We start from the raw sequence: 27,279 nt of genomic DNA, 5'->3' as shown, positions 1-27,279 counted from the left end.
TATATATATATATATATATATATATATATATATATATATATATATATATATATATATATATATATATATATATATATATATATATAATATATATATATATATAATATATATATATATATACACTTAAACACACAAATTTCAAGTTCGCGACGCTAAAATTTTTTCTTTTTCAATCATATAGTTTTCTATTCAATTCGAATGGGAACTTGTGTAAGTTTTACTGATTGATTTTTTATTATAACTTTCATATTTTATAAAAAAATATTTGTTGACCAAACACTGTTTTATAAAAATACAAAATTGATAGTAAAAAATCATAAATCGGTCCCCTTGCACGTATGTATGTACGTACGTTATTTTCTATTTTCTCATATATTTGCAGTCGAGTAAACTTTGTAGTCTCGACTTCTCGTACCGAGTGTAGAGTAAAAATAATTACAACTATTTTAAAAGGTCTTTTTTATTACAATCAAATGATTCCAATTTAAAAAAAATATTCGCTTCCAAAAAAAGTAATAAAGAGACACACATGTATCGTGTACAACAAAATCCATTTACAGCCAGAACAAAAAATATTTATATATGTATATATTGCGTACAATCAACTTCGCTCTTATTTCTTACGCACTTTTAACTATTGAGACGAAGGAAGAAGAATATAATGTAAACATCTCTATGACCGGTACCAGACAATTATTAACTCCGAGCTTACTCAAGTCAAGATTTAAAGAATTAAAAAAATCACTCGCGTGAGTTTCGTCGTGTTAAAAAGTTTTTTTTTTCAAATCGCAAGCAAATGCACCTGATTCATCGATATTTTTATTTTCGCAATTTTTACTATCAAAAGCAAAGAGGTAGTAAGAAATAATTTGTTGCGTGACATACATTATTTCATAAAATTTTTATTCTCGTAAGGCAGGACTGTAGAGAACAAACCAATCAATTGAAATGCATCTCCTAGAATAATTAAACTATTGTTGAATTTGTTTAAATGGAATAAGTCTTGCAACAAGCATTTCAGAGCTCATTAGTTTGATCTTTTCATTAAAACCTTTATGAACATCAAAATGATAACAATCTTAGGCGAGAAATTACCTTATTAATACAAATATAATTTTCATTGATAAATTTCATCAGAACAAATTTTGATTACGCAAAGGATAAAAATACAAGCTAATATAAAATAGTTATTTAAAAAACAAGAGATCTGCGAAATCAAAAAGCCGATGAGACAGGACTCGGGCATTCACTTTTAAAGCTATTGTATGACCGCCAAAGGTGTGTAAGAGTTGGCTGCGGCTCTCAGCTGCGCCTTGGCCGTCACACAAAGGGATCATCTCTTATCGGAGAAAAAAGAAGAGAAGAACAAGGAAAAGCCTTTTCTGCTTCTTTTTAGTCAGCTTCGAGATTCTCGAGCTTCTGAGATGTTGGTTGGAGTTGGTTAGAAAAAAAGCTTCCCGAGTACAATGGCGTAACGAAACAAAGTCGCGCATTTTTCTTTCTTTTCATTTCCCTCTTTATCATTTTATTATTATTATTATTCGCGTTTGATCAAGTGAAGCGTAAGTGTATGTGTGTGTATGCATCGAAGGAAAAAAGGGACGAAAGAAGAGAAAAAATATGTCCGGAGGGCCCCCGAAAAATCCAAGGCCAAGCGCGAGCTTTTTCTACTAAACGTTATTACACAACTTCTCACACGTACACGCACATATAGAACACATGTCTCTCTCTCTCTCTCTCTCTCTCTCTCTCTCTCTCTCTCTCTCTCTCTCTCTCTCTCTCTCATACAATCATACCTATTAGCGTCGCTCTCCCCCTCGCGGCGTGGGCTTTTTTCCTCGTTCTCTCTTTTATCATATCATTATTTTTTATATATAATATATATACCGACATTAGAACTCCGTAGATTTAATTCTGCTTTCATATTACTTAACTTCCTTTCACAAATCATCGTTAGAGCGCATTCTTTATGTACAATTCAAAAGATCCGACCACACGCATGTCGACAACGAGCTTCGTTCAATTACTAGTGAATGTGTTTCACAAGGTTTGCTTTTCGTTAACCTATTGGAAGGGATTTTAAAGATGCCGTTTTTTAATGTTTCTGTCTTTTAATCGCAAACGTAATCGTCAAAATTTCACTCTATTACTCTCGACTGTGTACTTCTCTTCCGTTTGTTGTTTAGACGATGCCGTTGTCGCAGTCGTGGCTAGTATTCCATCGGTTACTGCCCGTGACACGCAGTTGCGTGCACTGTTTCATTATCTCTCTTCCACTTTTTATTTTCGTAAAAGCTTACGAACCATCTTTCTGTTCTTTGATTCTTCGTAAAAATCCCGTGGATGATGATGCGTATGACGTTGTCGAACCTCCGATATTGGGAAGGAAAGTGTTGTTGCAGATGAGTAATGCCAGTCTGGCAAAAGGTATATTAACGACGCCATAAACGTGCAGACTGACGCACAAGACGAGGCGAGTTTTTCACTCTCTCTCTCTTTCTCTTTCTCTCTCTCTCTCTCTCTCTCTCTCTCTCTGTAACTCTCTTTTTATCTCTATCTTCATCTTTCTTTCTCATTTTTCTCTCGCGCTGATTCTGTTTGTCGCTTAGCCTTACTTGCATTAGTTTGCTGTTTTTTTTTTTGTTTTAAAATGTAAATGAAACAAGAGTCAGGTAGAAAGAAAGATGAGAAAAAGAAGCCGATTCTCCTAAGGGTGCACACCTGCGAAATAAGGAAGATGAAATTAGTGCCAGCTAAAAGCCGCTTTCTCTTCGAATGAGTATAACGTTACAATGGATAAGGTGCTTATGATCTGATAAAGCGTATACGTATAACAAAAAAGTCGATTCGCCTACCTTCTTAAGCCATGCTCGACTGGCTGGGATCGGCGTTCTGGGCAGCCGCATTGGCCTGGCCCGCGGGGTTGCTTTGCTGGGCGTCACTGGACTCGGCCGTTCCGCTGGTCGCCTGGGTACCTGGCTGGGCCGCGGCCGATGCTTGGTTCGCACCATCAGCGGCCGCCACCGCGGGCTGCGAGCCATCAGACGGCTGCGTGTACTTGGGGATCAGCTGCGAGTTTAGGCTTGGCTGAATCCTCAGCTCGTGGTCGGTGAAGTTGAACAGAGGTGGCAGCTCCCTGCCGTTAGGCAGCCGCGTGCCCTGCTCGCGCAGCTCCTTGAAGAAGCTGTGGGCACAGGCCTCGAGCGGCGTCATGCGCAGCGACGGCGTATACTCGAGGAGTCGGGCCACCAGCTCCATCGCCTCATGTGGCGTGCGCGCCCTGAACACCTGTGTGATAATTTCGAAGGCAAGATTAGTCAAGGGCAAGTAGAGCTTATCGGCTGAACTGGGAGTGGGAGACTACGTTTTTACAGAATTTCATTGTCCTTTGGATGTACTTTATCTCTCCTCAGAAATGCTCTAGGCATTGTCTTGACTTTATTGCTTATTTCAAAATACTTGCGTTATTTGTATATATAGCAGGTACACAATGTAATGAAAAGAAAGACGTAGTTACTTTGATACTACTGCCCTTGCACAATCGATTCATCATACAAAAATAGATATCGTCTTCTTTTAAATAAAACATAAATAACCTTTAAATTTACATATAAAGAACATCTCGAACCACTTGCATTGTTATAAATTATTCTATTACTCTAGTTAGGGCCTAATACACACCAATTTTGGGAAAACTGTTTAGTACTAATATTTTGTATTTCTTTCTTTTTTTTTAAGTTACGTTATTCGTGAAAGTAGAATAGATAAAAAACTATGGCATGTACAGTAGACGACATTAAAAGTCAAGCCTTGTTTTAACGGAAACTTAACTTTTTCAACAATGATCGATAGTTATAAATGATATTTTTAGCTTAATTTCGATGCGATGCGATGCGATGATGTTATGATGGTGGAACATTTAATGTAGTCGAAAAAAGATGCTTGTAAAGCTCGTGAATCTCATGATCTTCATTAGGATCCTTTTTCGAAAATTATGTCTTCGTGCTACAAAGAGAAGGAGCACCGAAACATTAGAGTAAGTGATGTTCAAGACATTGGCAATGTTGGATTAACTAGGTTAGTGATGTTAGGTCTGCCGCAGATAGTCATAGATAGGATTCGCTTAAAGTGCTATTTTTAAATAAATTAAACAAGCTTTTTATAATACCCGTAGTAATTAATTCTAATTCTTTCTGGAATTGAAATTCTCAGCAACAAGATTTGTTTTCCTTTAGCATTATTTTTGTAACTAATTTTATACAAAGTACATCGATAAAAGGTAAATTTAATCTCGCTAATTATGAACTGAAACGCCGATATGTAAAAATACCCGTTTGCAGACAGACAATGTTATAAATGTTTATACCTTATTAATATTTGAACATTGAAGTTGATTCTACAAATATCAGATAATTTGCATACGAATATCCGCATTTGGCATGGATATCTTATTTTCATTGGTTACGTCAAACTGCGGAACGAAAGACCTATTTTTTAAGGTATCGCTGTAAAAACTGAGAAACATAACCGCGAATAAGATTGTAAATTTACCAAATGACGTCATTGAATCCCTTTCAATGACGTAATTCAGATGTGTATTCAGAAGAATTTAGTATACCCTTGTGCGCAAATTTGCTTGTTTCTGCTAAAATTACATCATTCGAAATTAGAAAATTAAGACAAATAGCTCTGCAAATAGCGATAACGAAGATAGAGCAACTTTTCAGAAATTATACCTATTCAACTAGCGATGCTATAAACAATATTTCACAGTGATAACAGCGAGCTTTCGGCTCGTTTTGCTTTGTTAGTGTCCGAGCTGGCAGATAGAAAGTAAAAAAAAAACACGTAGAAAAACGTATAGTATGGCAGCAACGTCAACACGTTCCAAAACTTTGTCACCACTTACTCTAATCTTTTGGTGCTCGGTGGAACATTTTGGTAAGCTCATTCGTTGAAGCATAAACTGCAAACCATGAGTAATACATGTCGTTGATACATATACAGAATGAGGTATGGCCTGTTATTTATTTTCGTACAGGTATGAATTTTCTTTTTCTGTTCTCGGTATCGCCCACAACTCTTTTTTCTGAGCTTTCGTCGAAAACTACGATTCATCCAATGCCAGCGAAAAATATCGTTCAAAACTAGGTCATAAATTCGAATAAAATTCTTGTTTTAAATTTTCAAAACCTCTTTAGATAATGCACTTTATATGTACAGTGTATATGGAGAAAAAAACTCGAAAACGCTATTTAGTCACACTGAAAAATCGAGCGAAACGAAATAAAATGTAAGTATACGTGTCGGAGTAAGAAAATGAAAACTGCTCGAGGCAATCTGTCGCAATGAGAGAGAGAGAGAGAGAGAGAGAGAGAGAGAGAGAGAGAGAGAGAGAGAGAGAGAGAGAGAGAGAGAGAGAGAGAGAGAGAGAGAGAGAGAGAGAGAGAGAGAGAGAGAGAGAGAGAGAAGAGAGAGAGAGAGAGAGAGAGAGAGAGAGAGAGAGAGAGAGAGAGAGAGAGAGAGAGAGAGAGAGAGAGAGAGAGAGAGAGAGAGAGAGAGAGAGAGAGAGAGAGAGAGAGAGAGGTACACGTGCACTCCTAAACGTTCTGTTTACCTTCTGCCAGGGATGAGACTTAATTTGCGGGAATTTGAATTCGGTGTAGTTGGGATTCATTTCACGGATTTGGTCACGCGTCGGTGTGCCGAGGACCTTAATGATCTCGACCAGCTGGTCGACTCCGCTGTCTCCAGGGAAGATGGGCTGGCCCAGCAGAAGTTCCGCCAGCACGCAACCGGCGCTCCACACATCTGCATCGAAAAATTCATCGAACGTTAGTTTAAAACTCCGTTTATTATTCTTTGTTCGATAAGAGATGACGGTCGTTATTTATTGCAAAAAGAATGACATCGGATTAAATTAATATCTGATATCACTGGCATTTACGATTGATAAACCAACTGCTCATTATCTATATACATTGAATAGCATACCGATTTTCGTGGTGTAGTCAATAGCACCGAAGATAAGCTCAGGGGCACGGTAGTAGCGGCTGCATATGTATGATACGTTAGGCTCGCCCTTGACGAGGTGCTTGGCCGAGCCGAAGTCACAGAGCTTGAGGATACCGGTCTCCGGGTCGAGCAATAGATTCTGCGGCTTTATATCCCTGTGGCAGATTCCTAACGAGTGGATGAACGCCAGCGAACGGAACAGCTGGTACATGTATAGCTGCAAGTGAAAATAAGAAAAAATTAATAAATCAACTTACTCGTTTAATAAAGAACATTGTACATCAATGATAAGACGTGCAAGTACCTTAATGAAACTGATCGGTATCGTCTGCTTGCTCTTGCTGTAGTGTCGGGCGACTTTGTACACGGTTTCGGGGATGTATTCCAGGACTAGATTGAGGTAAACCTCGTCCTTCTGTAATCACGCAATTATAGTGTCGTTAGTTCTGGCCTGGATAATGCTACCATGTACTGTATATACTGAGTGTGTGCATGTGTCTCGAAGGGTTAAATTAAGACTTATCTTCAGCGCGAGAGTCGTAAAAGTCGACCAGTTATGCGCTGATTAACATGTTATTTTATTAGTCGTGAAAATGAATTTTGAAACATCAAGTCCTACGAGTTGCGCAACGCATTGACGCGCTTGGTATGCATATAATAAACGTCGCCGAGGATAGCTTTTTCAAGGCGATGCGTTATTTGCCACTGTAGGACTGTAAATTCGTCAGAGATAAGTTTCAAAAAATATTGTGCGGTGTATTTCGGGACGCAAACACTGCTCTCAAAGTATACATTATAAAACGTATTCTATGTCTAGCCAAAGCAGCATTAGCTACTAGATTCGTAATCAGTACTTTTTTTGCGGAAAATCAATTGCTAGTAAAAATATTGTCCTTTTCTTTTTGTCATCTGCATGTGTGAACGATTAGTCATTTTCATTAGTAATTTTTTTTCGCCACTTGTCGCATTGCTTTTTTGCTCTGTTTTTTTTATTGGTCTACCGTACGAAGCGTGACTGCCTAAAGACTCGCCAGAGGATTATCTCACTTCAACTACTGGGTAACGCTTTAACTTACGTCCACGTGAAAAACTGGATTAGTCGCGTTTAAGACGTTCTACAAAATAACATAACAATGAGGCATGCATTAAACCAAAGCTAAAAAAGAAACACAATTGTTATGGGGATGACTTTTTTTCATTTACTTATTCAAGACTCTTCGATCAGATGGAGGAATTATTCATTTTTCGAGACGTTACTCTAAAAATCTTTGAGAAAATGGCAAAAGGGGGTTCACAGTAAAGTCTGATAAAACTAATAAAGGTATGTGTACTTATGTAAAAAGAGTGAACTAAAATATTTTAAACTATGGGTCAATGCATAATCAAAATTAAAGTTTTATCCAACACCCTATCGATCTACAGTTTCCGAAAACTATTTCTGCACTCCGTCATAACTATAACACGGTTATTAATATTCAAGTACAAAAAAGTTGAGTTAGATTTAAGAATTTGACGAATAACAACATTTACCTTATCACCACTAGAGTAAAAGAAATACTTTAGTTTGACGATGTTGCAGTGTTCGAGACGCCGCATAATCTGCAACTCTCTGTTCTGCAAATTCCAAAAAAACACGCATATTAGCAAAAAATCAATAGAAAATATGAAACGTAATAAAGCGCGTCGCTATATATTCACCTTAAATCGCTTGTCCTGCAAGACCTTCTTGATCGCGACCGTTTCATTGGTCTCGCACAGTTTGGCCTGGTAGACGACACCGAAGCTGCCGTTACCGATGACCTTGGTGTCGGTGTAGGCGATTTCCTGGGGGCGGTCCGGTCCGGCGCCGGGGGTCGCCACCACTGTCGTCACCTTGCTGCCATCTTTGCCTGGATTGTACATCGCACCGCCCATAGAAAAAAAGGAGAAAGCGAAAACGCTACAGTACAACGAATAGACTCGCTCAGGTGATATTATGACATTGTTATTATTATTTATTGTAGATTCGGATGAAAGAAAAAATTAACCGAGAACCCACTGCGTCCGAGTGATTATCATCGGATGGGTATGGGTGCAGATGGCAAAAAAGTCAATGCAAACGAACTACCATGCAAAACACAGAGAAGAAAAATTCGGAGCGCTTTTGTCCCCGTCCACTCGAGGCGGTGTAGCTTGAGGCCAATCTAGGCTAGAAATAAGAGAGGAGCTTCTTTAGCAGCTCTATTTTCTGCACCGGTGAGCAGACGTTGAAATAGTGTGCACGATGATTTTTCACCGAAAAGGGCGGGATGTAAAGTAGAGGATTGAGCTTTTTAAGCCCATATTCTTATGAACTTAATTTTCTCGAAGAATATTCTTTAAATTGAATTAGTATTTCACCCTTACAATTTAATTAACTGCGACGTGTACACGCGACTCTTCTCCCTCACATTTCTAAAAACGAGTCATACACACTCCTCACTATAGAATGTCAACGTCTACAATTACACATGACTGCGGGAAGACCCTAAAAAGAGTCTCGTCGCAATGCAGTCCGGCGCAGACTTAAAAAGATTCTCGCTTCCTTTTTCTCTTTGCTTTTCATACAAAATATACTTTCCAACGTCGAGGGGAAAAAAATTATATCTATAAAGAATAACATGCACCAGCTTTTTCCGATATTTGAAATTTCCGGGCTCTCTATGCACACCGTATAGCAGAAGGTTTTCGCGCGGCGAGGAGAATTTTTCCGAGCGAGCGAATGACAATGTGAAAAAGGAAGCATTAAATTTTCATTTTATCCAAAACGAAACGACGACAACGGCCTGCAACAATGCTCGCAGTGCACGTGCGGCGCGCATCCACCCCCGCGCGAGGTCTAGTATTACGCGAGCAGCTCCCGGAATTATTTCGGAGTCCAGATTTCCCACGCGAAGTAGCTTCGTATGGATAACAACGCGTCGTTCGTCATTCCCACTCTTTTATCATCGAGCTTGTTATTATATTTGTTTGAATCAAAAAGTGCAAAAATAGAATAAACACTGCCGTCAGTTGCAGCCGATGTGTGACGTAGAGATAAACGCAAAGCAAATCAAATTTTTCCCCTCCGTGGTGATATTTACGAGAAAAACACACACACAAACGCGTGAGAGACGAGGCGCGTGTATAAACAACGGGAACGAGGTGAAATTAAAATTCGCGCACCGATACGTCCGGCTGTTTTGAAAGTATAAAATCCATCCGCGACGCATTATAACGTGTATAAAATTGAATTCACGCGGCGCGCGCGTGCTGCAGCGCACAGCTCAGGTCGCCGGTATAAATAGATATTTATTCGCCGAAATAACACGTGTCGTCGTTGAGAGCGACGAAATTTATACGTCTAATTCCGAGGCATACGAGTACAGAGTGCACATGCAGCGAATATCTTATCGAGCAAAGAGGCTCTTATCTCTCCTTGCAATAATGTGTGCCAAGACGAAAAAATCGGTCGAGAGGGCTTTTTCGAAAATTAGGTGCGCACTCGAGGACAGCGGAGAATTTTTCCGATTTTATTATTCGCGAGAATTGCACACGTGCGCAATCGAGGTTGAAGATTGTACGAGTTCTGCGAGCTATCGGAACTTTTGTTTTCTTTTTATTTCCACATTCGTATGGACTTTATCTTCCTCTTTCAGTGTTATGGCTAAATTTAAAGACTCGTGTGGAATATTCCTCTCGAAATTTCCAAACGATCGACGTTTTTGACTATCATTCACAGCATCGTCGAATGCATTTTAGAGCTTGTTTTCACACGCACGAGGAATCACACGTTGTTTTGCTTGTGCGATGATAGCTTTAATCTATACCAATTTTGCAATAACCTCACGGCTCGTAAAACTTTCCTCGGAGAAAACGAGTGTCTTTGAGATGCACGTATGGTTATACACGCCGAATTGGTCCTGCGTTCTCGTCGTTTAAAAATAGACCAACCGGTTCGAGCTCGACTGAAAAAAACTCGATTCGTCGATCATTGCGATTATTCCAGTTTTTAATGCGCTGACTATATAACCTAAAATAACAAACTAACCCCTCCTACCGTAAGAAAAAAATCTACGAATCCTCGAGCGCGTCTTTAGCCTACCGCCAGCGAATTCGTCCTCACGTGTGGGAAATTTCCTGTCGCGTCGAGTAGCTCTTTCCATATAGGCGCCGGAGCTTCCGTCCTCGTCGTTTCTTTTTTCCTCACTCGCGACTAGAACCTTCTGATGGTGGCGGTATTTCGCGCGGGGGAAGTTTGGTTTTGATTTCAACGAGGTTGGAGACGAGCAGAGGCGTGTGAGTTGACAGTTGAATGGAGACGGGATGATACTGCGCGGTGTTGTTATTTTGGCGCGATATGCAGGGGAAAAAATTATTGATCGGAAATCGTGTATGTACCTAGGATTATTTTTAGTCGAAACTGATGTCGCTTTTATGTAACGTAATTTATGAATTTTTATAATGATAGTAATAAAAAAAAAAATCTCGCAGATACAGATCTTTTTTTCGATACCATCGGAAACACAACTCGCCGATGTATCTTATCAGAACATTCTGCCATACGAGCGACTCTCAAAAAGAAAAGACACACACGGCGACGCACACGCGTGATGCTTTATTAGTTTTCAAAGATACGCCAGCAGATTTCGCCGTCCCGTCATCGTTACGATAGCGATTGATAAGGAAACTCGCGAAAGGACGCGATTTCAATCGAGCAATTAAAACTGATCAAACAAGCCTTACGCTACACGCATCAGCGACGTTTACAAGCGGCTTAATCGCGCGCAACGGAGTAAATAGTCGCGCGTTTATTATATTCTCAGACCTTAGCTTTGATTGAAAACCCAAGAAGTAAACGAATCCTCCGGCAAATATACGAGGGAGTTTAAAAGAGAGCAAACGAAGGAGTCGAAAATAGGCGGAGAAAAAACGGTAGCTGTTACGCGTAATAATCCAACCGGCAAATACACGGAGGTTCAGGGGCTAACGTACCGAGCAACGCACGATAAACGGGTCTCCTTCTCTTTGCCGATCTGTAAATTTGTACAACAATCGCGAGTTTACACACGACTAAAGGAGAGCTTTTTTTGCGCGCGTGATTTATCGGCGCGCCTGATTGTTTTAGTTGCTATTTTTAAAGCCTCGCGAGATTGAGGATTTTCGAAATCGAAGCACGGAGTTGTTATTGCGCAACGAACAAATGCGGTAATCCTGAAAATTCATGAGCCGATATAGTCGCATAGCTCGCTCGGTGGTTGGGATTACGATTTTTTGAATGTAGAAAAAACCGCAAGCGCGCGCCAAGTTTTTATGATAATTCATGCGTCGTCGTAAAACATTAGCTACTATTTTTGCGACGCAGAGCGAACTACTCGAATAGAGGCTATTTGTTTCCAACATCGATGAAAACAAACTACTAGCCGAGTTTCCCCCTTTGTTTACAGACGAGCATAAAGCAGCCGTTTTCTCCGCGCCTCCGAAAATTTCCGCGCATTAGAGCCGGCGAAAAGTGCAAACGAGCCTAGAAATAGTCCGACGATCGAGAGCTTCCTTGTTTACTCCGGGATATATTGTTCGCGATACGGATCCGTATCGCGAGCATTGGCTCTCGATTGACATAGATATTTTCTTATTTACTGCCAGCAGAGAAGCATGTTTGCGCCTATCTCGGGTTGCCATGTTTTCGGATAGAATGGGTTAGTTATTTTTTGCGAGATATTGTCTAACCTCTGTTTGCTTGGCTTGGAAGCTTCTGGGAAACAGTGGCAGTAAGTGATGTCGTCGTTTGAAGATGAAAATTTAGAACGACTCTATTTCCGACGAAAGGAACACACAATGGATGCCGTTAAGCGAGTACTCATATATTCAATCGTTTCTTTTCAATACTCGGCATCTCGTCCGGAAAAAATTAGAATTTGATATCCTTTCCATGCGGTCACTCATAAAAATAAAAGCTATTATACAACTACTGAGCGCAAAGAGACAATTGCTCGATTTTTCATAAACGTCAAAGTTCGAACGCACACACAAAGTGTAATGATATGTCTCTCTGGCGGCGGTGAGCATATTTAATTGTTTCGCTATTCATCGTCGCAGCTAAGCTAAGCGCATTTATTAATATCAGCGCGTCGTCGCGTTGACTACTCGAAATTTGTCATAAACTTTTCCTCAATTTATGAATCATAATTCGAGCTTCGCGCGCAATAAAAGTCGCCGCTTTCTATACGCAAACTTCTCTGGACGTTTTACGGCAATAGCCTCAAAAGTGGCCGAGTCGTTGCCCTATTGTTCTACGCCTCCGAGAGAACGAGCTGAGAGTAATTATTGCGTTAGTGTCGTTGCGCAAGCCCCAATGCACTTCGCTAACGTTTTTATATACCATCTCCCGGGTTTTGACTCGAAATACATCGCGGTTTGCAGTGGATCTCTCGTTTGGGAGGCTTAGAAATAGAATTCGCTCTCTCTCTCTCTCTCTCTCTCTCTCTCTCTCTCACACACACACACACACACACAGCGCGATGAATCTTGTACCTTAGCAAGGACGACTTTGAATAATTTTAAGAGCACGATTTCCAATTGAAGATTTAGGCATTTATGGGGCACGGCTAAATTTAACCGCTAAATTTTTGATCGAATATTTTCGTCCACACGCAGGTAATGGCAGGAAGTTCAAATTTACGTCAAAACAGCGCACAAAGCAGCCGTCGTATAAACAAATCTCACCTCTGCCAGGAATTCCAAAATAACGAGCAAACAGCTCTGTGTACCAGAGCGAAAAAGAAAACAACGTCAGCATCGCGCGGGACGATATCGTTTCGAACGAACCCGCGCGGGATTATGCAACGATCGGCAGACACCTAACCTCAAAATCGCCCGGCTCTGACCTCCTTCTTCGTGAAACCTCAAAAACCGACGTGTGTACCGTTACACTTTCGAAAACTAAAAATACCTATGAATATCGAGCAGGTAGCCGTGTATATAGACTATATATTATACGCGCGAGATATTACAGAGAAATAGTCATCTTTCTTGCTCTCACATTTCTTGGACTTGAGCCGCCTGAGGAACTTGCAAATCTTCTTGTAGGCCGTGTCGGCCTCCTTCTCGTTGAGCTCGATAGTGCTCTGAGTCTTGACCTGCTGACGCATCCTCGTGTTGTTACCCTTGGGGTACCTCCACTGTTGCCGCGGTTCCGACCAGTCCAAAACACTTGCCGGCGCCATAGTCTCTCTCACTTATGAATATACGATATGCTATGCACGTCTCTTGCGAACTCTACGGGTTCTCGTACGGAAATACTGATTTCGATTATATCACTGGATCCTATAGCGTTACGAGATGGCACTCGGCGAGTCCTTAAGTACTCTTATGGCTATATTCGGTATCTCTCAGTCTTGGAAGCGTCAGTCTTATTCGTATGTACAATGCTTTTGCGTATGTATCGGTACAATAACGAAATATTCAATCCTTCTCCCTCACGACGCCGCAGCTTCTGAGACACTTCTGAAGGGTATGATAATTCCTCGATCCCGAGGCTTCATCGCACATAATAACGACTGTCGTACGAGAACGACTCGTCTCCAGGACGAGAAAGAAGAGCTAAAGCGTGTTTGCCGTTATCAGACGCAGCTCTGGCTTCGCGGCTGCTTGGCGCACGACTGACTGGTCTGCTGCTGCAGCCACGGCGAGACAGAGAGACTCTCTGCGCTGTGAAGAGGGAGAGGAGACGCGAAAAATGGAGGGAGAGTGGGGGAAGACGCGCCGATACTTCTGCTGCTGCTGCTGCTGCTAACATTTTTTGCTTCTTATAACTTTTTCTTCTTTTTCTACTTCATCGAGCTCGTCTCTCTTCACGTGTACCGGAGATGCTCCACGTGCTGATGAAGGATACTTCTCTTTTAGGGGCAGTCGAAGCGCGTGCCGAGGCGTTAGGTAAGAAATTGATTTTCAGAATACCTGTGCAGCGCAGCGTTTCCAGCGGAAAACGGACTCTTGCGATCGACTGCCAGGAGTAGAGAGCTATTTTGGGATCGTTTTTTCGACTCACGTGCTCGGAATCGTAACACGTGAGAGTTGTTAAGAACGCCGATAAATTTTAGTGTAGATTAGAATAGAATGTAGTTTTCAAGTTCAAACTATGCGCTTCATATTTTCGTTGGGTTTTGGGAAAAAAAATTGAACACAGGTGCACATTTTTGTTGAAAATCGACTGAATAGTTTATTTTTGTTAAAAACGCGATCGCTACGTAAATTATCGCTGATAAAGGCGAAGCAGATGATTTGTCGTCAATGATTATGTATCGTTCTAACAATAGAGACTTTGCAAGGTTGTCAAACGTAAGTAAGCAGGTACAACTAACTGGTTTCTGCGCAACAATAATCTGTCGGAGATTCGATTTTTTGTGCATTAAAATACGTATGACAGGTGCGCAGTAACAGGACACTCTGTGTTTAAAACATATCAAAATAAATACGATGACATTGAGAAGAAATGAGCCTCTATTTACGCCTATAACAGGTGGATCGATGTTTCGCGATATGGGTGGAGAAAAAATTGTCAATGACGAGAGGGAAAAAATATGAAAACAAGGCGCCATATTTATAACTCACCCTTACTTCGTATATAATAATACACTTGGTAATCTCGGTTAAGGTGTTACGCGAAAAGACAATGAGCTCATTTCTGTAATTGATTTTCGAACCATACTTTCTTGATATTATCGCTGGTTTTGCCAGCTTTTATCATTGTTAACCGGGTTACCGACGAGAAGCCATTTTAATCTGCGGTTATTTAAAAGATTATAATTATAAAAAAGTCGGAGAGCGAAGAAAGTAAGGTGGGACGAGAGCCTGTTCGCGAGTATCTCGCAGCCGATTAACTTTATATACGAGGTTTAATATAAAACGACATTACTTTTCAATCAAGAGATTAACATCGCGCTCTGCAGCCTTCGTTCTATATATCCCTCCAGAAAGAAACTTTCATTATCGAATCAGAGTGACCGTTTGCAGTGCACATTTTTATTTCTAATCCAGAGCTTCTAAAAAAATCTAATCCGCGCACGATTACTCAACGACTTTCCTCCATCTCGAAGATAAAACGTTTCGCGGCAATCACTCGTTGTTTCCGTGACAGGCAGCTAATTACCCCATCACTATCTAATCACGTATACGTCTTCATTATACATCCCGCAATCAGAGCTGTAAACATCTCCTCATGGCCCCATCCATCCCAATAAGGGAGTGACTGTAAAAAAGGAAGGAAGAAGGGACATCGCACGCATACACTCTCGCTTCGTATGTCAAATTCTGATGCAGACGACGCGAACGTATTTAATGCATCCCAAATTCTGACATACACGGAAGGTGTGAACTTCATCGCTAGGCCTGACCTTCGTTTTATCGTGATTTTCTCTTCTCACGATAGATAGATACGCCTTTATATTTATGGAGAGTTTATTTCAGTTTTAGACGTATTATGTTCTCGATTTTTATCGGCTGTATATTTCGCCGATATAATCAGTGGATGTGGCCCCCATCGATCGGAGCTTTAATTACGTTATACGTACACGAGTAGGGAGAGCGTGGGACGAAGCTTTTTCGAATCTATTTCAAACGAATGCACACATCGATGAGCGACACAATGAAGCCTCACAAATTAGTCCGATGTTGAGCAGGGTATACACTTTGTGTCGCCGATTGAAAATCTTTAGAATTAAAATATCCGAATCAGCCGGCCGCACGTGTGTGCCCGACTGTATGTTGTTATTGCGTAGCCCGGTCATGACGTCAAAATATCTAGGCAGACTACAGGCTCGATACTGATGCATGCGCGCGGAGCTGTGCACAGAGTATACACGTGCGCCGGACAATATTTTCGCGCGCTGACATCATCGGTACCATTCGCGATGCACTTCTTTGTCGCTCGTCGGGATTGATTTATTTCGAACGAGAGCTTTTTCGGCGGTCTTCGATAGACGATGAATCCAGTAAAGATGAAGTCTTCGTTTAAAGGGATCGTTTGTTATAGTGTTTTAGGATCAAAAAGCTTGGGTAACGTCGCAGCGCGTAAAATTCAACTGAAATGTCGCAAAAAAGTGTATCAGCCTAACAAAGAAGGTATATTTTTAGAAAAAGTTTGTAGCGTAATGACTATCACGGTTCTTTAAAATTTTCGAATCAAACTCACTCGTAAACAGGACATTGGATAACACGCCTCTGGCCATGAAGGCGACTGCACGTTTTCGTGATTATGAATGTTATTCGCGGACGGCGAATTTGTCACAAAATTCACAGAATATTCGTCGTCGTAGCTTGACAAGTTTTAATGTTGCGTTTCAAGAGCGCGCTTTGATTCGTCGTTATTTTGAGAAAAAGCAACAGGAAATTCATCCCTGATGCGAAAACGCGGAAATAGTGAGAAATCGAATTTTTTTTCTGATGTAAATAAAAACTGAAACGAGGCGGCGTGAATCCAATCAACGACAAAATTGATTTATTGGTGCAGGTATATATCCGAAATAAATCCAACAACGAAAAAACGTACCGAATGATTTTTCACCTGCAACTCGTGAACAATCACCACCGAATTAAATTTAAAAGAGTAAACAAAACGTCTAAAAATAGCACCTAGCCAAGCTTCTCTGAAAAATTGCTTCTCAGAACCGCATCGCCGTAAGAATAGACTAATCGCATCCGACCCAGTCCGACCATTATCTACTTAACAGTCCATTGTAAACCACTGCTAGTGATTCTTCTTCTCCACTTCAGTGCCAAAACTGGGGTCACATCCTCGACTTCGAATGCAAATCACGGAGCTCGTTGCATCTTGTAGATTCGATCCCACCGGCAAATATTTATCTCGTTCGTGTTTTCCTGAAGAAGTACAGCGAAAGAGAGGTGTGTTTGTTTGCCGCTGGAGGAGTGTGTTTTTCGGAGGCTCGTGCGACTGTTTATCCCGCGGCTCGAATTCAATCGGCGTGGATCGAGCCAAGGCCAAATTTTATTCGATTTTAATTGCGGATAGCTGGACCCCCGGATATCCGTTTGTTTTGCGCCGCGTCTACTCGGACTATCGTACGACTCTCTCGTGATGTGAGCGCTGCTGCAACTGTTATGTCTGGAGTACATTGATATTAAATTTATCGAAGTAATGGAGCTACACAGAAGCAAAAACTTCGGGATAACGATATCCCGATTTCCTGTATACCTCAAGGCATCTATTACGAATTTATTCATTTTCCTAGAAAGATTAAGTCTGATTTCGCTTTTTATTGCAGACGCTCGACAAAGGCCGGACACTCGATGATCCAATTAAAAACAAAATAGGCGAAGTATTTTATTAATCAAGTTATCGCGTAGGCATTATCGCACGAGAAACGACCCTGATACGCATCTATGTAATATATCAGCCTTGCTTTTGTATTTGTCCAGAAATTTACGCGTTTCGTCCATCGCAGCTTTTCCTCTAATCGCCGAGCACCGATATACGCGTAATCGACGTTCGGACGATTCGCTTTATTGTATTTACTCTAATAAGGATGTCAAGGCGCGCGAGCGACAATTTACGGGGTGTTTTTATTTCTAGGATTATTATTTACAAGACCGATTGTATGACTCATGTCTAGCATTTTACCAAATGGTTTGTTTATTATTACACAGCCAAAAAAAAACAAGAACAACAATTCAACATCAAAGCAAACCTGGTGCATAACTCAATGAAAAGAAGCCCAACTTTATAGAAAGCCTCCCCTGCTATCGTGTTATAGAAAACATTCTACCAACAACACAGCCGATGAATATTCACGAGGCGATGCTGTAACAAAGCACACGCAAAAGTCGTCGCGTCGAACGGAAAATTCGATTACGAGTACGAGACTGCGTGGCGTCGACTCGTCGGTTTTGTAACGAGAAACTTATGTCTGGAGAGACACGTTATTTATTATTAATTAAGCGTCGATGGCCAATTGGCAATCAACGGATGTGCGTTGCTTAATTTTCGGTTTGGTTTACTGACGTTTTTTAATTTATCCTCGACGGCGAGTATACACAGACATGTGAAGTACATCTGCAGTTTTAATGACATTCCAATATCTCGGTTATTATTATTGCGTCGGTGACGTATGAATTCAGTGTATTTATAGAAACGTCTGCTGTCGAGAAATAATTATTGAACAATCGACATTCGTCGGTTTAATTAAAACCTTCTTTTCGAACGTGACAGAAATCGAATTGCGATGTCAGAGAAATGCAGACGATTAAGTTTGTGTTATTTTAAATCTCGACACGACTTTGCGGTGGTCCGAATAATAATAAACAGGGAATTATCGAGTCGCAAACAAATATGTATTATCAAAGAGTGACTAAATGCAGCAGGAAGAGAAGAAAAAAAAAAGACTAGAAAGATCAATGTCGCGTGTCACAAAATTTCATTCATCGAATGCGTCAACTGACCGCCAAACATCGAACAAAAGGGTGGAGACGAAAGCGCATAACGGGATTTACTCGAGTGACTATAATGTTTACGATTTATTTCGGGAACATCCGAGTCTTTTTGTGGGACGGTTCGGGACTAAAAATACCCGGTTTTATTGTCCTCCCGTGTTTACGCCTGTATGTAATTATATACGTTTCCTCGATCGAGTGTTATATAAAACAATAAGTATGTTGGGAAGTTAATAAAGCTTTTCGTTACGGACGAATATTTAGTTTTACGAGGTGGACGGTGAAACTATTTTCGTTTGAGTATTCGAGCAAAGTACGCTGCTTTCGAAGTTTTTTCAAGCATGTATGAGGCGGTGGTCGTTGATCCTGCCCCACGTCTATTAGAACTCAATTTTTACACCTTTTATAGCTTTTACGATACTCTCTTCTAATTTTGTCACGTTAACTAAACTTTTCACGGCGATTGGCACCTTTTGAAAGGCAAAAACTATCGGGTAATTCATAGGACCACATATCCTGCGTCAGCATCGATTCTTACGTCTTGAACTGAACAACGTCTCTTTATTCCCAACCATCGATCAGCAAATGCGACGTCGCAAATACGATCGTTCAGCGGCGTGTAAAAAGTACGGTAATCACTAGATTTGCCCAGTGGGGTCGTTTACTTTCGGTATAAAAGAAGCTGGCTGCTTTCCAGGGCGTAGTTTGCAATTCGACTGTTCATCCAAACCCTTGAAAGATTCGCGAAGCTTAATTGGGACGCGATGAGTCCTAGAACGAGTCTTCCGTAAATTTAAGTGAAGTCTCTTGTATTTGAAGTTTCCGCAAAAGTGTGACAATGTGGCGGTCGGAAAGACCCGTTCGTCAAGCTTCGGGGAAATCTTAGAATTGTTAATCAGAGCGCATTCTTTTCGGGGAAGATGTAAAAATATTTTGATTTTTATTTCGATGATTCTGGGATGAAAATAAAATTCTTGCAAACATTGGAGAATCACTCGAGTTTTCAGCAGCGGTCGCGTAATGATGATTTCAAGTACTGATTCACTCTTTATTATTATCTCGGAAGGCGCCGACGACAAACAAACGGATCTGAAAAACCCAAATATCTAGTCTCTACGATTTTTCTTACACACTCGCTCACATAAATTCATACGTCAAACATGTACACTCCATGACAAGCATATCAGTCTAAAAAAAACCGCGATACTTCCTGCACACATGCGTCGCACAAAAGCCGCATTGATATAGCTCCCCCCGTGTACAAAAAGACACCATCACGCAAAAAAGCAGTTACGCAAGGCCCAAAAGACGTAAAATAAAATAAAGTTATCCGGCATCAAGGATACCAACATATGAACAACTCGGGCCTACGTGCCGAGATGTTATTTTTAGACTACTCGGGCTCGGAAGCAACAAGTAGAAAATCACTTTAGAGCCGATGCGAGAGCGCGATTGCCCACAACAATAAAATTAGAACGGTGTAACGGTTCCTCGACACTGCGCAGCACGAGCGCGTAGTCTATTAAAGTCACCCGTGGCGCTTCCGAGAAACAACGGGTGCAAAACCTCTCGCGGGACATTTGCCAAGGGAAGAGACGGGACGCGTGTGATAAGGTGCTGGTCTCGGTGGAGTTTTTCTTTTCCTCCCGAATGTTATCTTTATCTGATGCACCGCAATGTTGACGTTGGCGAGTTTAGATTCGTCGTGGGTGTAGTTATTTGCCATGTGGATTTTCGTGAATGTCGGGAAAACACACACGAATTCCTTATCTCGCGAAATCATCGAAAAATTATCGAGAAACGAGCTCACGAGGAAATCGCTAATTCGAAGGTAAATAAAAAAAAACAGCGATTGCGAGAAGAAACGCCGCGAGACACATGATCCGCGACGACAACACGTGACCTTCATTTGCATTTTCAGTTCGCGAATCGCTGAAGTGCTATATTGTTTTAACAAGTGTGAAATTTTCAATCTCCTTATAAGTTGAGCTAAATTTAGACGCAGGGGAGGTCTTGAGTTCGTATAATGTACTACTAGAAGAAGGAGGAAAACGACGTTGTAGAGTTTTATTACGAGAAATTATCGTATACATGGATAAATGTGCTGTTTTATATTTTATTTTCATATGTTCAACGGCTCAAGTATAAGTATAATATTGTTTTTCAATAATCGTGCTTATTCAATTAGCAATTTTTAATCAGCTGTGACATTCATTAGAAGTGACATCTCGTGTATTTTTACAATTCCTGTAATGGCAAAAATATTTGACCCAGTCCGAGTTAAAAAAGCTCAAAGTATAATGAGTTCAAGCGAGTTTACTCACAATCGTAATTTGATGACAAGAATGACAGGAATGCGGAGAGTCCACACCGCGCACATTTTTTGAATGAGTTTCTCAAAGCTAATATTTGTTAAACGCAAAAGTATAGTACTTCGTCAGAGAATCGCCTCATTTAGACTCATTGAGCTTATACAGTGTATGAATTATGAAATCGATATTTTATTAATAATTATATCGAAGGCTGATGAGAACTAGTCAATCACAGATAGGCTTTCTTCTGATAAACTTCGCAGTACAATATTTTCCATCAGACTCGATTACAAATTCAGTTGTTCCATGTTCAGAACGAAAATTTTAAAAATCAATACCGAAAAAGAAGTGCGAAGGGGAACACTTCTTATTCAGCGCAAGTCCTCGCCAATCTGCACCAGCCCGGCGATATCATCAGCGATTGGAAAACAAGAGCTCTATGGAAAAATCGACTCCGATAAAATCGACAAACAAGGCGCAGAGGAGCGTAAACGACTCTGCTTGTGTAGAACGCGGCACAGTGACTTCCACATGACGCTCTAAGAGAGAGAAAGAGGCTGACGTCGGCGATGACGTTTTTCGCGGCTTGCCGCGAAAAAAGCTCTTTCTCTCGTGCCGCTGCTGCGATGCTGGTCTTTGTTGAATATGCGCGGAAGCAGCGCCGGTACACTGTCGGAGAGAGAAACGGCCGCGACGAAAGAAGCATCTAATTAAAGGCCGCGTGATTGAGTGGAGAGCGTGATGCTATCTCATACTCGGGCTTCTGGAAAATTTCAGATTACAATTATGGTAGGTTTTGTATTCGCGCTTTTTTTGTTGTCGTGAATAAACATAACCTCGATTTCGCTGGCTTTTGCTCAGTTTCGTATTTCTCGATGAAATGACAATTTTGAGAATCTCGGAAAGTTTTGCATCCAAATATCATCCTCTAAAATCACAAAGATGTACAGCACAAACTTACACGAGCTACTCTGAAGAAAAAAGCATCTATCTTTTTTTCAAAAATACATCTCCAAATCTCGAAACTGGCGCAAGATATGATCAATGCTATTTTCGTTTGAACACGCTACGTCAATGCACACACGAAGCCGTGTCATTCCCTTTTTTCCGAAGCTCCGCGCCTGTTTGCTTTTTTGGCATTATTCGTCGCTTTTTGCCGCGTCTTTTGTCTGTCTAAAACGATTAACAGCGAAGCCGACTCGTTTCCCAGCGTCCCGATGATTTATTGGATTCTATTTTTAGCCCGTTTTTGTTCATCGGCACACACGACGTCTATGTCTGTGTCTGTACATGCGCGACTTCGACACACAACTGGTTTTTCTAGTCACCGATTATGTGCCACTCTCTGTAATCAATGCGAAATTTAAATTACCTTGAGAAGCGCGATTAATTATGTACAGGCACTTCAATTTTTTTCTTTCTTCTGTACTCATACTGTGTATGCGTGATCGTATCTTCGTTTCTGCGACTCTGTTTTAATATGGTTAAATGTTACAGGCTCTTTGTTTGCTCATGTTTATGCAACATTTTGTTTGCTTTTGGTGATTAATAAAGTTTTGAGAATCCTATGAATCACTTAGAGATAAGATAAAATGTACTACAATTTCGGCTGTCTATTGATTTAAAAAAAAAAAAAAAAAAAAAAAAAAACGAAGTTAGAAAACGTTACGTGTATTCAGAAGTATATCGAGTCTAGTGTTTTCCGATTCTATCGGAATATTTCGACAGGAAGAGATGTCAAATAGGTAATGACGAGTGAACTTTTGCGCGAGGCTGTTTATTATCGATCTCTAAATTCTTATTCCTCCAATTGCGTCAAACTATTTAGCAACTAATCCATCTTACGCGTAACAGATAAGAGACGGCTTACCGCATATACGCAGTAATTAACGATACTGATATATAGAAATATATGTATACTAATACGAACATAACCTCTCAAAATTTAAGGCCAAAAAATAGCATCCAACGATTCTTCAAAAAACAGATAACCGTTTAAATATCGTCTAAATAAAATAAAAATAGCCCAGTCGTTGCAATTTACTGAAATTATCATAATGAGGTTGTCCATACGCGACTCGGTCGTCGCGAACAGAAGGAGAAAAGTGATGCCGACGAAACGTACAGCAATATGCGTCAACGACTAATCACATATCCTGCGTTTTGCTGAATTTCTCTTCGTGGCGCTATTTTTCGGCCTAAAGGACGTTGGTCTGACGAGTCATGCTTTTATCCTCTGCGAGACTGTGATTCGACTGATAGACTGCCAATGTCATCTGTGTTATCGATTGTCGTACGTATTATTTTCACAAATTGATTTTCCCGTATGGGCGGCAAGATAAATAATTTGTTTATGCTGTTGGATTGTAATTTACCTGATCAATAAGTGTTGTCATAGTTACCATGAGCGAAAAACGTGTTCCAAACGTTTTCACCAGTGATTTCGTATTTATTATGATAAAATCTAAACATGTAGGCATATCTGATTACATTGCTGTCAATTTGAAATTCCGAGTGCCCGTCGTTTTTAAGTTCTTCAAATAACTCTGGATCATACAAGATAGCCTAAGTGCTACAAAAGTATTTTAGCTTAACACACAATTTCCTCATTAAAATATAATCAGAGTTTAAAAGATTGATGCACACACTGCAAGTTATAAATGAGTGGATAGTTCTAGAATCGCAATAGCGAGATAAAAGTTTCCGTGTTCAATGACAAGAATCGCTATACTTCTAAATCTCGGCACAGATTACGGTGCTTCCTCGGATGCTTCACATGAGTCTTATGACGTAAAATCACAAGTAACTATCGTGTTGGGATTATGCATTTTTACCAACGATATCGCTGATAATGCAGAAAAACTTCGATAGAATATCGTGAATCAACGAGCTTAAGCAGTTTTATCTACCAATGAAAGTTGATTTTTTAGACACTTATATCGAGACATGGCTATCTTAACGTTTTCATCAATCGATGGATTATTATCTTGATGGTTTCTCAAATTGTACCTGCCACGAGAAAAATAGACTTCAAATTCTTTGAAAACATTATATGATCAGTAGTTGATCAACAACAAAGACGACCAAACAATTATTTTTATCGATTTATGAACTCACCTCAACCTAATCTAAGCAAGAATAAGACAAGTCTACGGCAGCAGAGGCGGGTATAGTAGCAGCTGCTGCTCGCGTGCGCTGATGGGCAAAAAATAATAATGCCGCGATAACGCCATCAGTACTATTAATAGAACGGACCAGTTGTTTCCCCGCGGCAAAATCTGTGTACGCGAAAAGATTCAACGTCTTCTTCTTCTTCTTCTTCTTCTTCTACTATGTAAGAGAAATACCTCGAAGGAGCTGCGGAGCCTGTATTTTTGCTTCCATTTTTAGAATGAACTCTCTTTCTCGCAGGCTTGTATTTACTTCGCTTTTTTGCTCATTGGCACACATGTTATAAGTGGAAATAATGAGAAGAGCAAAAGAATTCTGAAGAAAGTAGATGAATAGTGCTTTATTGGTTGTTCTAGTTTTTTTTTTTTGACGTTGTTGTAGTATACGTTGTAATTGTAATTGTAAGTAATAAACTGAAATAAAATGGATCAAAGTATCAGCTGAGCGCTATCTAATTTAATCTTCGATTTTTGAAATGTTCTTCTATACCGTTGAACAAAAAATCATTACGATGTAAATGGCGATTAGGATGATACATCATATTTTTTGTGGCTGAGTTTCTTTTTATAGGTCGATCTTATCCCGAACATATTGCCTATTAGCTATAAAAACGTAGTTTAGTTTCAAATTCAATATCCTGGTAAAAACAACCATCAAAATGTCGGTACTGCGAACTCCACATCTTATCTCGCCTCAAAACTAAAAGACGCGCTTTTATCCACAGGTGCCAGTTGCCGATAAAACGGTGCTCTTCGTGACTAGCGAGGGGTTATTTTCGCCGAGAAGTCACATCAGCGAGCTCACAAACTGCGCAAAGAGGCTTTGCGAGTCTTACGTAAACTGACGCACGTGATACTTCTATTTTTAAAAGCAGCAGCAAGTGCGCGAGGGTCCAGTCGTTGATAATGGAGGAAACTTGCTGTGGGATGAGCAACAGCGGGAGATTGATAATCACGCGACGACGCCGCCTTGCGACGAGACTCTGAAGCCGATTGGCCTGTTGTAGTGTTTTTTAATAGGAATCTTCTTTGTTAACCTGCAGGATTTTTCAAAGCTGTTTTTATTGATTTATATTATTCGTATTCTTACAGCTCGAAATTCTTTGCGATATATTTGATGGACAATCTTAATGCACTTGGACCGGACAAATAATGCCATAACAAATGCACGTAATCTTTTGAAATAATCGTGATTTACGATTGTTTAGCAGTCATAACAGAGATCCATTAAATCATTGACATTATCTTATAAAAGAAAAATGATGTAACTTTTGTGGTAAATCACGTCATTGTATTATATTCGATAAGCATAATTTCAATTATGATAATAGCATGTCCGATGATCAGTTAATTGTCCAATATAAAAACATAAATCATTCGTGCTTAATTTTGTAATTTACACGGGACTGAACTTAGACTCGAAAGCAAAATTCGTTTTATCTCTTTTGCATATGTGGGCGCATAAAACAGTATAAACTTACATTTGGACCATTGGAGTAATTACTTTTAACGAGCCAATTAATGTCAACTGTACAAATACCAACTGATGCAAAATTAAATAAATTTAGAATTGATGATATTATGATCAGATTTGTGATGATGATTTCAGGCTTGCGCCGAAAGTACTTTTATTTTGAGGAAAAAATTGAAATAATCGTCAATCTTTATATAGTGCTTATCATTATTCAACGATTTTCGAAGTGACGTAGGCAGATAAAATCGAAAGTGTAAACAAAATTTATATCTCTCGATCAACATTTAATTCTGATACGCAAATTATGTTCTTCGGATAAAAAACTCGACTTTAAGATGATCGCGAATCGGATGACTTGCAAACTGCAAATTTTTCAGTTGACAAATTACGTTATAACGATTCACTTGGTTGGCTCAAATTAATAATGCGTGTTTTGTACTCTTTCATCCTCTAGCAGAACTTTGGCTCGTCCAAATCATTAACAGGCCAAAAATTCTCAAATAGATTATTTTCTGGCGGCTTTATACGTTTTTAACGGCAAACGTTCGGCAAAAACATGCAAAGCCCGACTATTAAAATTAACGATGCAATTTTTCTTAAATAAGACCAGTGTGCGAATTAACGCTTACTAAATTTAACACCTATTTTCTATTAAATGCCGACCGTGACACGCTAATAATTAGAACTTTTTATTGAATTTAAGCTCTGGGAAATGCCAAAAAATCCCAACTACACGGAATTCGAATTATAGTTTAGCTAACTATGTGGACACGAAATTATGAAACTTTTGGGTATAGCATTAAACGATGTCATTGAAAACTATAACATTGAACTATCTCAATCAGTACTTTCTCGTCTAGCAGTACCATGTACATAACCAAGCAATTTTCAACCCAATTTGAAGGAAAACGTTTCTAAAACATCCTCATCAGTTAATTATAGAAAACCCAACACAAGACTCCGAGCCCTTAGCTCGTCTTCCCTCTTGACTTGCGAGTACAAGGCTCTTTTTTAAAAAAGGGCGAGATGAAGAGTTCCTTTACTGAATAGAGGGTCGCAAAGCCACTCGAGCGTGCAACGACTTCCGCGGATAACGTAATATCGGCGGTGCGCTTGCATTGGAAATCCATCGACCGGAGCGAGTACCGTGACTAATCGGGCTGCAGTGCAAAAGCTGCGTCGGCCCTGCACAAAAACGTCACCGATGCTGCTTGTCTTACATGTCGGCAAACAGCCGAGTCGAGTTCATCGGCATCGTGTCAGCAAAAATGTTTATGGTGCGCTGTATACAGAGTTTGATACGTACGTTTTGGCGCGAAATTCAAAATTACAGCATTATGAAATATATTTTCACGTCAGGTATTACGAAAAGCTTTTGAGTTAAAAACTGCACGTGTCCACTCGTATAAAAGAGAACATCCAAGACCACAAGCTAACGCACTCGAGGATGAAAGCTCAAGCTTTCGCAGCAGCAGCACGTGTCGGTGTGTGCGTAGCGTCGCAGGTGTGTCTAGACGATTCGTCTCGCGAGTCTCGCTAGCTTTCGAGCTATTTTTTAAGCAGCTAATTATAAAGCGCCCCGTTTGAAATATGTATTTTTAAGCGCGCTTGCGCGTCGGAATATATATTTGCATTACCTTTTATTACACTTTCGAGGTTCCTGTGCGTAGGTCGCAGTTGGATAATATTTTTATGGATTTTCGCAGTAGAGAGAGCAATTTCGTTTTAATCTCGGAAAATCGTGGGCGTTAAATTTTCGATGTTGGATTTTTATGTTTTCGCAGCATACGTTACGTGGAAGCAGTAAAAAAACGAGTTTGATTAAGCTAAATCTGGATTGAGATAAAAACGCAAGACCCTGATG

At 40.2% G+C, this 27,279-nt stretch overlaps 1 protein-coding gene across 16 annotated transcripts in view; it reads right to left on the bottom strand.

The window, feature by feature from the left end:
• Positions 1 to 444: 444 nt before the first annotated feature.
• The window catches only part of LOC100117808 (glycogen synthase kinase-3 beta), a 50,531-nt gene continuing 23,696 nt past the window's right edge, over positions 445 to 27,279 (bottom strand). For 4 of the 16 annotated variants that reach the window (XM_016988019.3, XM_016988022.3, XM_016988020.3 and 1 more), the window contains 8 exons: positions 7,714 to 7,904; positions 7,546 to 7,629; positions 7,092 to 7,130; positions 6,320 to 6,430; positions 5,995 to 6,232; positions 5,618 to 5,811; positions 2,856 to 3,288; positions 445 to 2,721 (listed from right to left, as the gene is read on the bottom strand). In XM_016988019.3, the coding sequence (XP_016843508.1) occupies positions 2,860 to 3,288; positions 5,618 to 5,811; positions 5,995 to 6,232; positions 6,320 to 6,430; positions 7,092 to 7,130; positions 7,546 to 7,629; positions 7,714 to 7,904 (1,286 nt within the window). In that variant the 3' untranslated portion in view covers positions 445 to 2,721; positions 2,856 to 2,859. Of the gene's footprint in view, positions 2,722 to 2,855; positions 3,289 to 5,617; positions 5,812 to 5,994; positions 6,233 to 6,319; positions 6,431 to 7,091; positions 7,131 to 7,545; positions 7,630 to 7,713; positions 7,926 to 10,072; positions 10,344 to 13,054; positions 13,715 to 27,279 lie in introns of those variants that run through there. The other 12 variants (XM_032599607.1, XM_008210300.4, XM_032599609.1 and 9 more) reach the window with 9 other exon arrangements.

This window comes from Nasonia vitripennis, chromosome 4 (assembly GCF_009193385.2).
Source record: "Nasonia vitripennis strain AsymCx chromosome 4, Nvit_psr_1.1, whole genome shotgun sequence".
NCBI classification, from domain to species: Eukaryota; Metazoa; Arthropoda; class Insecta; order Hymenoptera; family Pteromalidae; genus Nasonia; species Nasonia vitripennis.
The sequence above is the reverse complement of the archived record's forward strand: the minus strand, read 5'-3'. Positions and strand labels throughout refer to the sequence as shown.